Source organism: Pieris napi, chromosome 15 (genome assembly GCF_905475465.1).
Source record: "Pieris napi chromosome 15, ilPieNapi1.2, whole genome shotgun sequence".
Lineage (NCBI taxonomy): Eukaryota > Metazoa > Arthropoda > Insecta > Lepidoptera > Pieridae > Pieris > Pieris napi.
Window position 1 is genome coordinate 11,246,659 of NC_062248.1, and position 15,520 is coordinate 11,262,178.

At 33.0% G+C, this 15,520-nt stretch overlaps 1 protein-coding gene across 1 annotated transcript; it reads right to left on the reverse strand.

The window, feature by feature from the left end:
* Positions 1-4,651: 4,651 nt before the first annotated feature.
* LOC125056809 (carboxypeptidase B-like) lies at positions 4,652-14,852 on the reverse strand. Its single transcript, XM_047660096.1, has 5 exons — positions 14,748-14,852; positions 14,055-14,264; positions 7,213-7,309; positions 5,837-6,148; positions 4,652-5,363 (listed from the first exon to the last, which is right to left on the reverse strand). Exons 1-5 carry the CDS (start codon positions 14,810-14,812, stop codon positions 4,755-4,757), a joined length of 1,293 nt encoding a protein of 430 aa, XP_047516052.1. The 5' UTR covers positions 14,813-14,852; the 3' UTR covers positions 4,652-4,754.
* Between the last annotated feature and the right edge of the window lie 668 nt (positions 14,853-15,520).

The following is a 15,520-nucleotide window of genomic DNA, read 5'->3' on the forward strand; positions in this document are numbered from 1 at the left end:
TACTATTTGTGGTTATCATCCTAAGTTGGGATGTGATTGCTTAGCTCCATAGACTTAAAATAGATATAATATTATTTATAAGGTATAAAAACTTTTTTTTTGTTTTATTGTTTTCGATTCATTTTTTAACTCTATACGGATAAAATTTGTACTGTTTAGTATTTCAGTACTGTAAGTTATTATAAAGTAAAGTAAAAAATCATTTAATCATATAGGTAACATAATGTACACTTATGACTCGTCAGTAAAGAAATACATATGAATGCTTCTAATTTTACATTTACTGCCAGTTCTCAAATCAAGGGTGTAGAACGGAAGAGAAGAACTGGCAATAATCTCTCCGCCACTTTTAATCGCCATTTTTTTACACAACGTTTGTAAGGAGCTGCAGCCATTACACCATGTTCCACATGACATATCAAGTAATTAACATAAATTAAACATAAAAAACAAAGACTTGTCCTCTATCAGCAGGAGGCATGGTGAAATAGGAGCACGCACTTACATTCTCGTGGGAACAACACGCAAACACATAGTCGAAATAACCAACATCACTGCATACACGAATTCAAGTACGACCAGTCACCACAAGCATAGTATAGTTATATATAGTAAAAAAATGCACACTTATAAAAATCATAAACTTCAAAATAATTACATGGTGCAAATGTTGCCCATGCTAATCCTAGGTAATAAGTAGCAATAATGAACTTTTTATAAAAATTTATAGAACAAGCAAAGATATCAAACAATGGCGAACCTTATCGGGGCAAACATTAGCGCACCAATAATAATTTTCATTAAAATCTTCCTCTCTGTTAATTACCTGTTCCTAGAATGAACTACGATGATTTACAAAAACTAGATGTGGTAGAAACAACGTGTATGCATAAAATTATACATACATACACAAGCACATCAATTACATTAGAATATAAGCTCGCAAGGGGAAAAATTAAACATTTAAACAAGAAATCACAAAATAATAACAACTAAAACTACAAAAAAAATATTTTAGACTTTTTAAACCGTATATGTATTGAAATAACAGATTTTTTAAAGAATATATTTTGTGGTGTGTCCTTTCCTTTTCTTCCTTTATAGATAAAACTAAAAGTATCAGGTTCCGTAATAGTTATAATCAGAGCTTTTTTTCACATAGCAATTGTCAATATAGAACGAGTGAGATATCGTTGCTTCGCGCACATATTTTATAATGAGGACGAATTTAAAACCGCGACTAACAGCTGTTAGTAGAATATTAATGTCTAACTGGCAGTGGTGGTGGAGAATTCACTGAAAAAAAAGATGACTGTATAAGTTATGTGAATTTTTTGCCAAAAAGCAAGTTCTTCAAATAAACGAATCTGAATTATTAATTAATTTGTAGGTTAAGAAAATTTTAAATACTGTATAGTTGATTGTAAATAAATAACGAATTATTAATCTACCTCTAAATATATATTGATTGACTGTTATACTCTGTGTGAAAAAATATTAAATGTGTAACGTATCTTGGACTTTTAATTCATTGACAAACCGAAGATGGCAAGAATTCATTAAAATTTCTCATTTAAAGACGTCGTCCAAGTGGCACAGATGTACTTTACCATTTCACTTCACTTCTATAAACCGAAATATCTTCCAATTTCATTTTGCAGCTAATCTTGGAGACTAATCTAGGTTTAATATCGTTAAGGAAAGTACTAATTAAATACTAATAGGAGACGAGAACTTCTGTGTAGAATATTATGAAATAAATAATTTATAGTATTATTTTGAATTCTACTTATTTAACTTGCGTCCCTTTAATAGAGTCCTACAAAGAATGGCTAGACTGTGCGGCTGTAGGGCCCGAACAATCTTGATATTTTTTCGGATCGCCCATCCCATTACAGGAATCACAGCATTATGTAATCACTTTCTTAGGGTTTTTCCCCTGCTTTATAATTTAAGGTCCATTGTTTTGTAATCATTTAATAATATTTTTCTTTGTAAAATTATTATTTGCAAGCATTATGAGCAATGTCAACCCTGAAATCGTAGGTTCGATCCCCGGCTGTGCACCAATGAACTTTCTATGTGCGCATTTAACATTTGCTCGATTGGTGAAGGAATACATTAGAATAATTGGTGATGAAACCGGCTTGCCCTAGACCCAAAAAAGTCGACGGCGTGTGTCAGGCACAGGAGGCCGATCACCTACTTTTCCATTAGATTACCAAATGATATGAGGCCCAGACTTAAAAAGCTTGCGTCACTTTTATTTTTTTTCATTATTATATCAAAGTTACATACAATATTACTTGTTTCTTTCTGCTTCTCTGTTAGTTTGTTATGTTATGCCTTGTGGCGCGGCTATAAATAATAATTAAATCACTAGTCATATTCCAACAAATGAATTAGTGATCATGATCAGATCCGTTACTGTCACCACGTACATTAAATGTGAACGTATGAATGTTGCTTTGCATTCAACGCAATATACGAGATAGGTTTGAAATTGTCTTGCTTGAAAAATATTATAATTTATACTGCGAGTTTAAAATTCAAATGCAATAAGCAAGTTAGATACGACGTGAAGACGTCGATACGATTACGGTCAAATCGATCTATTCATATGCAATATTCTGAATGAATGAATCATGAAATAGTCTTCTAATAAATACAACTCAATGTATAGTATTGGTGTCAGGATATGCTATGTGTTACTTAAGAATATTAGTTTATTTATCACGCAATATTACAACAATTATTGTTTAACTATGACAATTACTCTTAACCTGAAAATTCAAAGAAACGACATTTAAAGTTCACTTATATCGCCTCCTCATTCATAAAAAAATGAAACAAAAAAAATGTTGTTTAAGAAATAAAAATGGGGTGGAATCATATTCCACCATATATTAAGGGGATGAAAAATAGATGTCCGATTCGCAGACCTAACCAATATGCACACAAAATTTCACGAAAATCCGTTAAGCCATTTCTGAGGACTTTACAAACACCGTGACGCGAGAATTTTATATATTAGGTACCATCGCAGCAATGTACGGATTGCATATGGCAACATTATGGTTTAATATTAGATAGATATAGCAGTCTTTCGCACACGATTGCTGAAAAACACTAAAGTTTTGTAAGAAACTTGAACTACCAGTCACTTTCACTTCGGAGAGTGTTCCGAGGAGTTGTTCGGACTAATACCTGCAGCTATGTTTCATTAACGGACTACAATACAGAATACCATTCGTATCACCTCGAGGTCCGTCGTTCCACAACTGAGCGTTTGTTAAGGCAGTTTTTGCCGCGCACCACCACTATGTGGAACCAGCTGCCCACTGAAGTATTTCTGAACCAATTCGACTTAGGGTCCTTCAAGAAGCGTACCAATTCTTGAAACGCACTTGCGAGCCTCCTGGCAATGTGAGTGTCCATGGGCAACATCACTTAACATCAGGCGAGGCCCGTTTGCCTCCTATTACATAAAAAAAGAAATATAATTTTGCGTTTAATATATAAATTTTATTTAAACTTGGTTAAATCAATGCAATTTAATTTAGTTCTACTGTGGTATAAGAGCACGAGTTTCATATAATTTCTATAACAATTATGGTAATGTTGAAAATTATAAACTCGATTCTACAATATGACGAGGTGTGAATTAATTAAGAACAACAGGATAACTTTGTGAATAGGTAAGATTCGCATTTCCATAATAATACTATGCATGTGGATCTCCGTAATTGGAATTTTCCTTTCGGAAAGTTGAAGAGAAGTTGGCCTGATTTTCTATTAACGTATTAAAGGTATTTCTGAATTGACTTTGCGTTATGCTATGATAATATTCTGAAGGCAGCTCAATATTTTCAATATCTGAACTGGAATAACTTTAGATAATAAAATTAAAGTGAATATAGTAATTTTATTGATATACCTGTTTTATTTCTCCTTGAACCATCATGACCCCAACTCATTATGATAGATGCATACATATTATGTAATTGTTTACATAAACATAATAAATAATATTAATAGGTCGTGACTTAATTGTTGTGTGACTGTGATTTGCCCCCTTCTTCACTGAACTACAGGCTTGCTAGATTATTTATTAAACATTTTATAGAACCGAAACTCTCAATGTTTGGAAATACTTCGTAGAGCATCTGGTTAAATAGTGGTGGTGTACGTAAAAAGGTGACTTGAATAACCCTCAGTTATGGAACGGTATTGATGGAGTTGAAACGGTGGGAATTTCATATTCTGCCTCGACCTTCGATGTTGATACTCAGCTGCAGGTATTCATTCGAACAAATCCACTGAACAGTTTCCATGGTAAATGCAATAGAAGACGCAACGCCTATTTACCGTGTTGAAGCCAAGCCATTCCTTTTACTTTATAATGATTTACTGAAATCAGCCTTGCTATTCTGTAACTCACTTTTTGAACTCTCACAGCGGTTTTCGCAGCGGCTGTCGCGCTCAAATCAGTCGTGATGCAGCCATTTTACGATTTGGCATTCTGATAAACTACAAGCTCCCTCCTTATGATGACTAAAATGCTTCACGACTGATTTGAGCAGATTTGATATGCAATCTTGCCTCTTTTTACCTTTGTAGTGTAAACAAAACTCAATAGATTTTTATTAGATAACATCATTTATTGTTTTATTTGTAATGGGAGTAATAAATTAACCATACTCACTTGCAATTAATCTATTGTACTAGTTCTAACATGACTGTTAACATTACTATTAATACTTAAACGGATCGGGTCCATACAGCTGCCTTGCGCGTCTTGCGCCAACTACAATGCCATCCCAAGTTTCGTCCACCACATGACTAATGTACCTTGCACTGAGAGAGAAACCCAAAAGTCCTGGACCGAGACCAGGCAATTCATATGTAAAAGCCAAAGGGAGACCTATATAGTGCGCGTAATCTTGAGAAGACCCAGATATAGCATATCCAACCACTAACTTAGAATTTCCAGCTGTGTAATTTGGAAACTCCGGTAATTTCTTAACCTGAATGGCCGTAATCATATTAACAGCTGTTGTCTGCTGAGCAAAAGCGTAGTTTGATAGACTGCCATCGTGGCCCCACGAGTACAAAACCATGCTTCCGTAACTATGCATACTAAGGTACATGACCATTCTATTCAGGTTCTCATGAAGGATGTCCCGGACGACTCTTGTTTCAACTTCTGAGAAAACTTTGCGGCCAGGATAGGTGTTTGCACAAGGATCAGAACTAACACCAATAGTATTCCAGACGAAATCAAAATTGCGGTTTCCATCAACGCCAGGGCAACGTTCACCGTCCTCATGGTCAGTTGAGCGGGTTTTACGCCAAAAACGAGTCTGTTAATGGAAAATTGTGTGAAATAAAGATACCGGATTAGCCAATATAAAATTTAATACCATTTATTCGCAAATGATATATTTATTATAATTACTACCTACTAGAGTCAGTGCTAAAGAAACTATTTTATCGCTTGGTAATTAACACGCAATTTAATCTCCCCAAAATTCTTTGATCAATCATAAGCGATACCTTCGATTCGTTTGATCGATCGTGTAAACGTGAGTAATGAAGTGAAATCATCTGCCTTAGCTTGTATTGATATTCCAACACTTCCATAGTAATTATTATTACTATCAGTTTTTATTTCTGTAAAAAACGCTCAGTGAGTGCGTTTGAGTTGCGTTAGAGTTGGCCTGGTGTTTTTTTTTTTTATTCTTGCCTATTAGATTGAGAAATAATCATGCAACCAGACCTAAAAAGGTTGTAGCGCCACGGATTTAATATTTTATGTAAAAAAATGCAAACGTACACCATTATGAGTAATAGCATATCCGTCCGGATTGGCAACCGGCAAAATGATCCAATCAAACTTTTCAATCATATCAGCATTTGTCACATTCTCTACAAGTTTGTGGATAGCAAATGTCGCTACTGGTGGAGTTATCCATTCTCTCGCATGCATTGCTGCCTCAATGAAAACAATTGACTTAGATTCATCCTCGAAGTTAGTGGAAGATATTTTCAAGTACTTAATGGGACGACCTTCAAATGAATGCGCGGGCGTCTCTAGTTTAACCAGATTGGGATACTGCTCCGCAATTCTGTCCAGGTAAGCGTAGATCTGAAAGGTTTCGAACAAAACGAAATATTAACCTATTAAAAATCAATCAACGAAGTATAATGGAAGTGGAATTATATTCAGTAGAAGTAAATCGGGTATTTAAGGCTCAAAAGAAATGTATTACAGCAATTTGTGGAGCAATTTTGTCTTGATAGTTGCGTATTTAAGAAGCTCAAAATTATATCTCTTCCATGTATTTATATTTTAGAAATATCTTTATTCGTGCACAGAAACATACATATTTTTAAGTCGAATGTAGAAGTCGAAGTAAGAAGTACACATGGGGACAAATTGGCTGTGCCAAAAATCACTCTAGAACTATTTCGGTAAAGCACCTTTTGTATGGTAATTAAAGTTTACAATAAATTACCAAAAGAATTAAAAGATCTTCCGACTAGAGTTTTTAAAAAGCGACTTAGTGTATTACTTTTAGAAAAAATTACTTTTCAATAAATGATTATTTGCGTGAGACACTGTAATTGATATAAATTTAATAAGTACGATACAGATAATATAAGAATTGACTTTGACTAATGTTAAATGTAAAATTCCTTAAGACAAATTTGCGCGCCAAAGTGTGCGGCAGAATATGCAAACGATTTACGACTGTACCACCGTAACACTTTTGTACCATATTCTTGCAATCAATAAATTTTTACTATAAGTTTATTGATAGAAGAGATGCTTGCTATTATGTTGCTACTTCTAGTACTCGAAGGATATTCCAATCCTCAGTGGATTGGAATAGATCAAGATCCACATTACTGACGGAGCATCCAATAGGAACCGAACAGTAATGTTAGTGCGGGCTATTAACATTTTAAACTGACTGTGTTTAATCCGCCCATGTACAATGTACATAACTATGTGAGCAATTATTCCGATTATCTACTATATAAAAATAAGTCGGGTTTTCCTTCCTGACGCTATAACTCAAGAACGCACGAACCGATTTCCACGGTTTTGCATTTGTTGGAAAGGTCTCGGGCTCCGTGAGGTTTATAGCAAAGAAAATGCGAAACGGAGTTCGCCGAGTTTGCTAGTATTTTATAGTTAACACTTACCACTTCCAAGCGCTGGTATCTATCATATGCCATTTCTCCCTTCGGAGGAGTACTTTTGCTGTGAGTTTCCATGTCCTCATCATCCAAATCTAGTTGACTATAGGAATAAAATAAATAATTATTTGCATTGTATATGTGTATCATTTTAGAAATATTATAATATACATTCCAAACGACTCATTGGTCTAGTGGTTAGTAGACCTGACTGCGAATCCATAGGTCCCGGGTTCGATCCCCGGCTGAGACGAACATCGATGTGATGAGCATTTGGTGTTGTGCTTAGGTCTTGGGTGTTTAAAAATGTATTAATATGTCTATCTATCTATAATATGTATATCCGTTGCCTAGTACCCATAACACAAGCTTCACCAGCTTAGCATGGGACTAGGTCAATTGGTGTGAATTATCTTTAAAAAAAAACAAGGCGGCGTTTTCGAATAGTAAGACGCGCCTGTAGAAGGACGTCCGAGAAAATTGGGTGTGCCTTGGGTGGTCTATTTTTCACCTTATTTATTTATTGACACTTTGCTGCACTACAATATAAAAATTTAACGTAATTAAATATAAAGGAGGGCAACTGGCAGCCCTATCGCTTTCGAGCGATCTCTTCCAGGCAACCACTGTGAGAAAAGAAAAAAAATGTATTAAATTTGATGAGGTAGGCATAGTTATTAAGAAAAAAAAGAAACTGTTCCTGTTTAACAAAAAATAAACTAAACTTATAAAGGATACATGAAAAATAAAAAGTAAAAATTGCACATGAATCATGATAATTTAATCAGTCTCAGTTTAGTAGTTAGTAGTTAGTACGAAAGTTAGGGATACAAAGAAATTTAAAGGAAGATAGAGAAGGAGATAAAGTCCTTAAAGGACTCGCCAAGAAAGGAGGAGTTATGAGATGGGACTTAAAGGATATAGTCAGGTTAGTCGGAAGAGCGTAAGCTATAGTAATGTATATTAATATAGATAATTTTTCCTTTCTATTATCTCTGTGCGTATTAAGAAATACATATAAAGACACCCCTTTAATGTATTTAGGCCATTTTAGACATTCAATAAATGTTATCTTATAAAAACCGACTTGGTACTTATGAACGCTACCTAAGTATGTTAATCTAAGTATTATAATCATTTGTCGTCAGATTGCCTTTATCAACATTAAAACAATTTTGTGGTATTATTTGTATTTTAAATTTAACATAAATAATATTTATATTAAGTCAATGTGTGTTATTATGTTTTTAAACAATATTATCGTAAGTTTTCGTTTATTACTGCTAAAAAAGGTTTTAATGTCGCATAAGCCAATGACAAAGTGTATTGTAAACGGTCCCAGCTTAATATGTCTGATTTATTTATAAAGTATTTTGGAAAAATATGTTAGAAATAATCTCACACAAACATCTCTTTTAAACAGTTAGTAGTTTTTGAGTTTATTCTACACAAATATACAAATGTTTCTCATTTAATTAAGTGGTAAATTTAATTATGTAGGAGATTAGACGACTCATTGGTCTAGTGGTTAGTACCCCGACTGCGAATCCATGGGTCCCGGGTTCGATCCCCGGCTGAGACGAACATCGATGTGATGAGCATTTGATGTTGTGCTTAGGTCTTGGGTGTATAAAAATGTATTTATATGTCTATCTATCTATAATATGTATATCCGTTGCCTAGTACCCATAACACAAGCTTCACCAGCTTAGCATGGGACTAGGTCAATTGGTGTGAATTATCTTTAAAATAAAAATAGGTAAAAAAACTTTTTAAGTTAAACGGTTTTATGTTAAACATACATTGCAATTTATTTATTTATTTGTTTATTTGCTTAATGGTATTCCTACAGCTACTTACAAGTACTATACAATATTCAAAAAATTACACTATACACAAGAGCCAAAAATGGAATACACATTTAAACATACACAAAACACAGTTACACCTATACAAATACAAAAAAAAACAAAAAAATTACAAAGATTATATGTATGTATGTAAATTCTAAATTCTACGATTCACAGTTCATTACAACACATTTATTATAAAGAAGGAATAACAAAGCCATTCTATCTAATAAAAGATACTAGATTTTTTATATCATTTCTTAAACATTTTTTAGATACATTAAATATTTCTATTTGCTGGTAATTCCTATTATAATCTGAAGGTATACGATGCATGGCTGAGTTACGCAAATAGTTTGAATTAAACCGAGGAATTTTAAATAGTTGCGTTTGCCTTGTATTGTGTGAAGAAGGGGCGTGAAAAAGTAAAAGCGGCAATAAGTCAGGACAGTCAATTAAACCATTGCAAATAGCGTGCAAAAATATAAGGTCATATTGTTTACGTCGACATTCCAATGATTCAATACCAAAGTACTTGCAGGAATCTATATAGCTACTGTACTTTCGGAAATCCTTAAAACTTAAAAACTTAAGAAACTTTATTTGAATGTTCTCTATTGCTTCAATGTATTTCTTGTAGGTTGGGGACCAAACAGTGCATGCATATTCCAGTGTACTCCTAACAAAAGCAAAGTACAGGCATTTTATACATTTTATATTCCTGAAAGATTTGCATACTCGTTTGACGAATCCAAGTTGTTTATATGCTTTTTCTGTTATATTATCTATATGTTCTGAGAAAGACATCTTATCATCTAGTAGTATCCCCAAGTCTCTAACCAAATTCACCTGTTTAATTGTTGTATCTCTTATCTTATAACAAAATTGTATTTTCTTATGTTTGCGAGTAAAAGTAATTTTACTACATTTTCCAATATTTAAAGATAGTTTATTTCTTTTGTAGTAAATTTCCAATCTACTAAGATCCTGTTGAAGTTGAACACAGTTCTCTATAGATTTAATTTTTAGAAATATTTTTTTGTCATCTGCAAACATAAGATATTCTGAATACTTGAAACAATTATGTATATCATAAAGATAAGCATTAAACAACAGCGGACCCAGTATAGAGCCCTGAGGTACACCGGATGTCACATTTATAAATGTGCTCCTATGTCCACCCATTATTACCGCCTGCCTTCTATTAGTCACATAGGATTTGATCCATCTGTATAGATCCCCACGGATTCCTAGCGCTAATAGCTTATGTAGGAGAATGACATGATCAACTCGATCGAAAGCTTTTTCAAAATCCGTATAAATCGCATCAATTTGTTCTCCTTCGTCCATTCCCTTTAAAATGTACTCGGTGTAAACGGTGAGGTTGCTGACAGTTGAACGATTTTTTGTAAAACCATGTTGCTGATGTGGTAATTGTCTTAGGATAAGAGGACTCAACGTTTTGTTAACTAATTTTTCAAATAATTTACCAAACGAATTTAGAATTGAAATTGGTCGATAATGTTCTATTTTATTTCTAGACCCTTTTTTGTGGATCGGAACAATGTGGGCTTCTTTCCATTTGGATGGGAAACTACAGAATACATTAAGTGACTGATTAAATATATTTGTCAAGGGTTTAGAGAGTTGTCTATAGCATTTTTGGAGAAAAATTGAAGGTATTCCATCACTCCCTGAACCTTGGTTGCATGTATAATCGGATTCAGGTAGGTGTTGAAGATTGTAACTATCATCTGGGTGTTGAAAAACACTTTTAAAAAACCTGTTTAACCCTTCACAAGCGTCTGCTTCTGTATAGTAGACTTCATCTCCGAGAATCATTGTGTTAGGGTAGCCTGGGCTACATTGGCGTTTGTTTCTCAGATATGACCACAGCGCTTTGGGATCCTTACTCAAATTATTTTGGATACTCTTCTCATACATATCAAAGCACTTCTTAGATACAAGTTTTTGCCTAGCGCGTAACAGCGAAAATTCATCATAATCTCTTGGATTCCTATAAGTTTTCCAACGCTTGTGAGCTTTTAATTTATCTTTTATTATATGTTTCAAAGAGCTTGAGTACCAAATAGGAAATTTGCTTCTGCCAATACTCCGGTTTTTAGGGACAAAACTTGAAATTATTTTATCTAATATTACATAGAAACTACCTGTCACTTCATCAATAGTACCTCCAATTAAAACTTTTACCCAATCAATATTCGACAACGCTTTATTAATATCCTCGTAGTTAGCACGACGAAAGTTATATTTTATTTGTGCTTTTGGGATGGTTTTACATAGAACTAAGTCGGTAGCATCGATCTTTAAGCAAGGATGATATATGTCTGGTTTAACTAGCGCCATATCAGTTGTCGAACTGTCGATGGAAACATTACTTAAAATTAAATCGAGGACATTATTGCTACTATTAGACGACACATTATGTTGTTTTAGGCCTGAAATATTAATTTCATTTAAAAATATTTCGGAGACATTTTGTATTTTAGATGTTCCTTTTTTTAATAGAATGGGTCCCAAAGGCGTCCAATTAATATTTGGGAGGTTAAAGTCACCGACTATTATAAAGTTATCGCTCATATTTGTGTCCATTATGTGGCTAAACGAGGAAATAAACGTTTCAAGTCGTTCAGCCTGAACATACATATGAACGTGCCCTACGGTTTTATTTTAGTCTAGTCTATGCATATGAACATATGCATAGACTAGACTAAAATAAAACCGTAGGGCACGTCAATTGTCTACAAATTATCGACTTAATGTGCGATAGAAGAATCGTTTAATTCGTCGTTAAAATAGGCAGTTGGCCCGCAGACGGTCAGGAAATTACTTACTATTTTCTTATTGACGTGCCCTACGGTTTTATTTTAGTCTAGTCTATGCATATGTTTATAATTCCCACGACTGTATCTATTTTATTATTTTTTGGTTTTTAGTACATTTATCTTAAACATTGCAATGTATGTTTAACATAAAACCGTTTAACTTAAAAAGTTTTTTTACCTATTTTTATTTTCTAGTTTTTAGTTTTTATTTCGCATTCTATTTAATTCATTTAGTGCTTCGTTATTGCAAGGTTCCTTGCCCGTTCGTTTATATAAATAAATCAATTCTATAATATAAATATAATATATATTTAATTAATAAAATAGATACAGTTTTTAATATAATGTTATATATATATATATATATATATATATATATATATATATATATATATATATATATATATATATATATATTTATATATTATATAATATTTATTTATTTATTTATTTTTATTTTATTTATTTAGTTTATTGTATTGTCACCAAAATCCAAAGTGTATACAAAATTTCAGATTAATCGGTTGACAGGAAGAGGGTGAAATTTGAATTACTAAATTTGACCCAAGAATAAATAAAACAAACGGGGTGAGCTAAATAAAACCGTTTAAAAAAACAAGGCGGCGTTTTCGAATAGTAAGACGCGCCTGTAGAAGGACGTCCGAGAAAATTGGGTGTGCCTTGGGTGGTCTATTTTTCACCTTATTTATTTATTGACACTTTGCTGCACTACAATATAAAAATTTAACGTAATTAAATATAAAGGAGGGCAACTGGCAGCCCTATCGCTTTCGAGCGATCTCTTCCAGGCAACCACTGTGAGAAAAAAAAATTGATGAGGTAGGCAAGAAGTGCAAAAATACATATTACATATTAGTTATTAAGAAAAAAAAAAGAAACTGTTCCTGTTTATCAAAAAACAAACAAAACTAATAAAGGATACATGAAAAATAAAAAGTAAAAAGTGCACATGAATCATGATAATTCATTTAATCAGTCTCACGTCAGTTAGAAGTTAGTACGAAAGGTTCTTTTTTATTCTTTTTTATTTTTTTTTAAGTTTTTCTCTTAACTAGGGTTGCCTGGAAGAGATCGCTTATTAGCGATAAGGCCGCCCGTTGCATCCCATAGAATTTTTATGTATTGTGTTTCTTTCATTTGCAACGAAGGGTAAATAAATAAAATAAATAATGTTTGTACAGAAGAAATTTAAAGGAAGATAGAGAAGGAGATAAAGTCCTTAAAGGACTCGCCAAGAAAGGAGGAGTTATGAGATGGGATTTAAAGGATATAGTTAGGTAGTCGGAAGAGCGTAAGCTGTAGTAATGTATATTAATATAGATAATTTTTCCTTTCTATTATCTCTGTGCGTATTAAGAAATACATATAAAGACACCCTTTTAATGTATTTAGGCCATTGTAGACATTCAATAAATGTTATCTTATAAAAACCGATTTAGTACATATAACGCTACCTAAGTATGTTAATCTAAGTATTATAATCATTTGTCATCAGATTGCCTTTATCAACATAAAAAAAATTTTTGGTATTATTTGTATTTTAAATTTAACATAAATAATATTTATATTAAGTCAATGTGTGTTATTATGTTTTTAAACAAGCTTATCGTAAGTTTGCGTTTATTACTGCTAAAAATGGTTTTAATGTCGCATAAGCCAATGACAAAGTGTATTGTAAACGGTCCCAGCTTAATATGTCTGATTTATATATACAATATTTTGGAAAAATATGTTAGAAATAATCTCACACAAACATCTCTTTTAAACAATTAATAGTTTTTGAGTTTATTCTACACAAATATACAAATGTTTCTCATTTAATTAAGTGGTAAATTTCAGTATGTAGGAGATTAGACGACTCATTGGTCTAGTAGTTAGTACCCCTGACTGCGAATCCATGGGTCCCGGGTTCGATCCCCGGCTGAGACGAATATCGATGTGATGAGCATTTGGTGTTGTGCTTAGGTCTTGGGTGTTTAAATATGTATTTATATGTCTATCTATCTATAATATGTATGTATATCCGTTGCCTAGTACCCATAACACAAGCTCCACCAGCTTAGCATGGGACTAGGTCAATTGGTGTGAATTGTCTTAAAAAAAAATGATATTAAGATCAATATAAACTTACGCCTTCACATTGTCCACATGTAACCAGTACTGTATGCCTTCACTTTCCAATGCTTTTATAAAGTTAACTTGGTGTTCTGGTTTCACAAGAACTAGGCCTTCGCGGTCTGTGGAAGCTTGGCTCAGAAAGTCCAGGTCAAGGCTGGGAATCATTGACCCGAGGGACTCCAGCTGGCCTGTGGTTGACGGAGCTACGTAGTAGGACTTCCATCTATAATATCATACATAAAACTTAAAATTAAGCTATATAATATTTAAAATGTTCATTAATTGATAGTAGAAATTGGTTTTTGTGAAGGTTGTAAATTAGCTATTTAAAACAGACAAAGATTTTATTGCAACTTCATATTATGTATTTAATAAAAAAATAATATTATCCTTCTTGGTCATTAGCAAATAATTAGAAAATTGTATCGAAACTTTATTATGTACTTACAGAATGAAGTAGAACATTTTGGGATTTCATTAGGTATTATAAAAGATTTTATATGTGCGTGGCACATCGATGGACATAAATGGAATAATCGATCTTATTAAAGATACTTTTTTTGCACATTTCATTAACTATACAAAATTTAAGCTCTATACAGGTTAGCAACAAAGCTATTATTAGCTTTTAAAATATCAGATTACAAATTAATATAGCGTTAAATTTTAATATATTTTTTCCACAGACAACCAATTAAATACATACCCTATATATTCTTCGTGCTTAGCAAAAATGCTCGACACCAAACACAAAAGTACTAAAGCCTTCATTGTTCACAATATACAACCAATTTTCATTCGTAAATTTGTAATTATATTCAAAACATGATAAGAACTGATCAAAAATTTTTATCTATTAAAATTTAAATTACATTTTAATTCCTTTTATTTATGATTAACACCTCAATCATTAATATTATCAATTGCGATAATTTTTGAGATTCTCTTCAACTCTTCGAAATAATTGTGCTGTGTGAAAAAGCACAGTTGGAAATTATGGCTACATGTCACATAAACTGACTTAGAAAAGCCTAGGTTTAAACAATTAAAGATATCACAAACCACGCAATAGCGAGTTAAATTTTAGTCTCCTAATTTTGTTTCTCAAATAAATGCTGCAAAAATATACTAGACCTATTAAATATTAATATTGTTGCGAAATGCGAAAACGGATTGAAACGTTTCTCGTTTTCTCTACAACTCAGAGACGCTGCGCCTCAAGCTAAAATGACCTTTAGGACCGTTTCATGAGAGGCTCAGACTTCTATATTCGTTATAATACCAGAATATTTGAATTTGCTTAAATTTACCCATTTTCAGGGCAACCCCGGTGCTCTGCCTCCGTCTCAAAAAAGAGGTAACCCTAGACGGGCAAGCCATCTCATGGAAAAAATCCGTCAAATATGTCACGCCGACACCCGTATGTACTTCCGCCGTACAAGCACATAGCCGCCGTTCGCAAGAAGGCCTCTTTTGTCC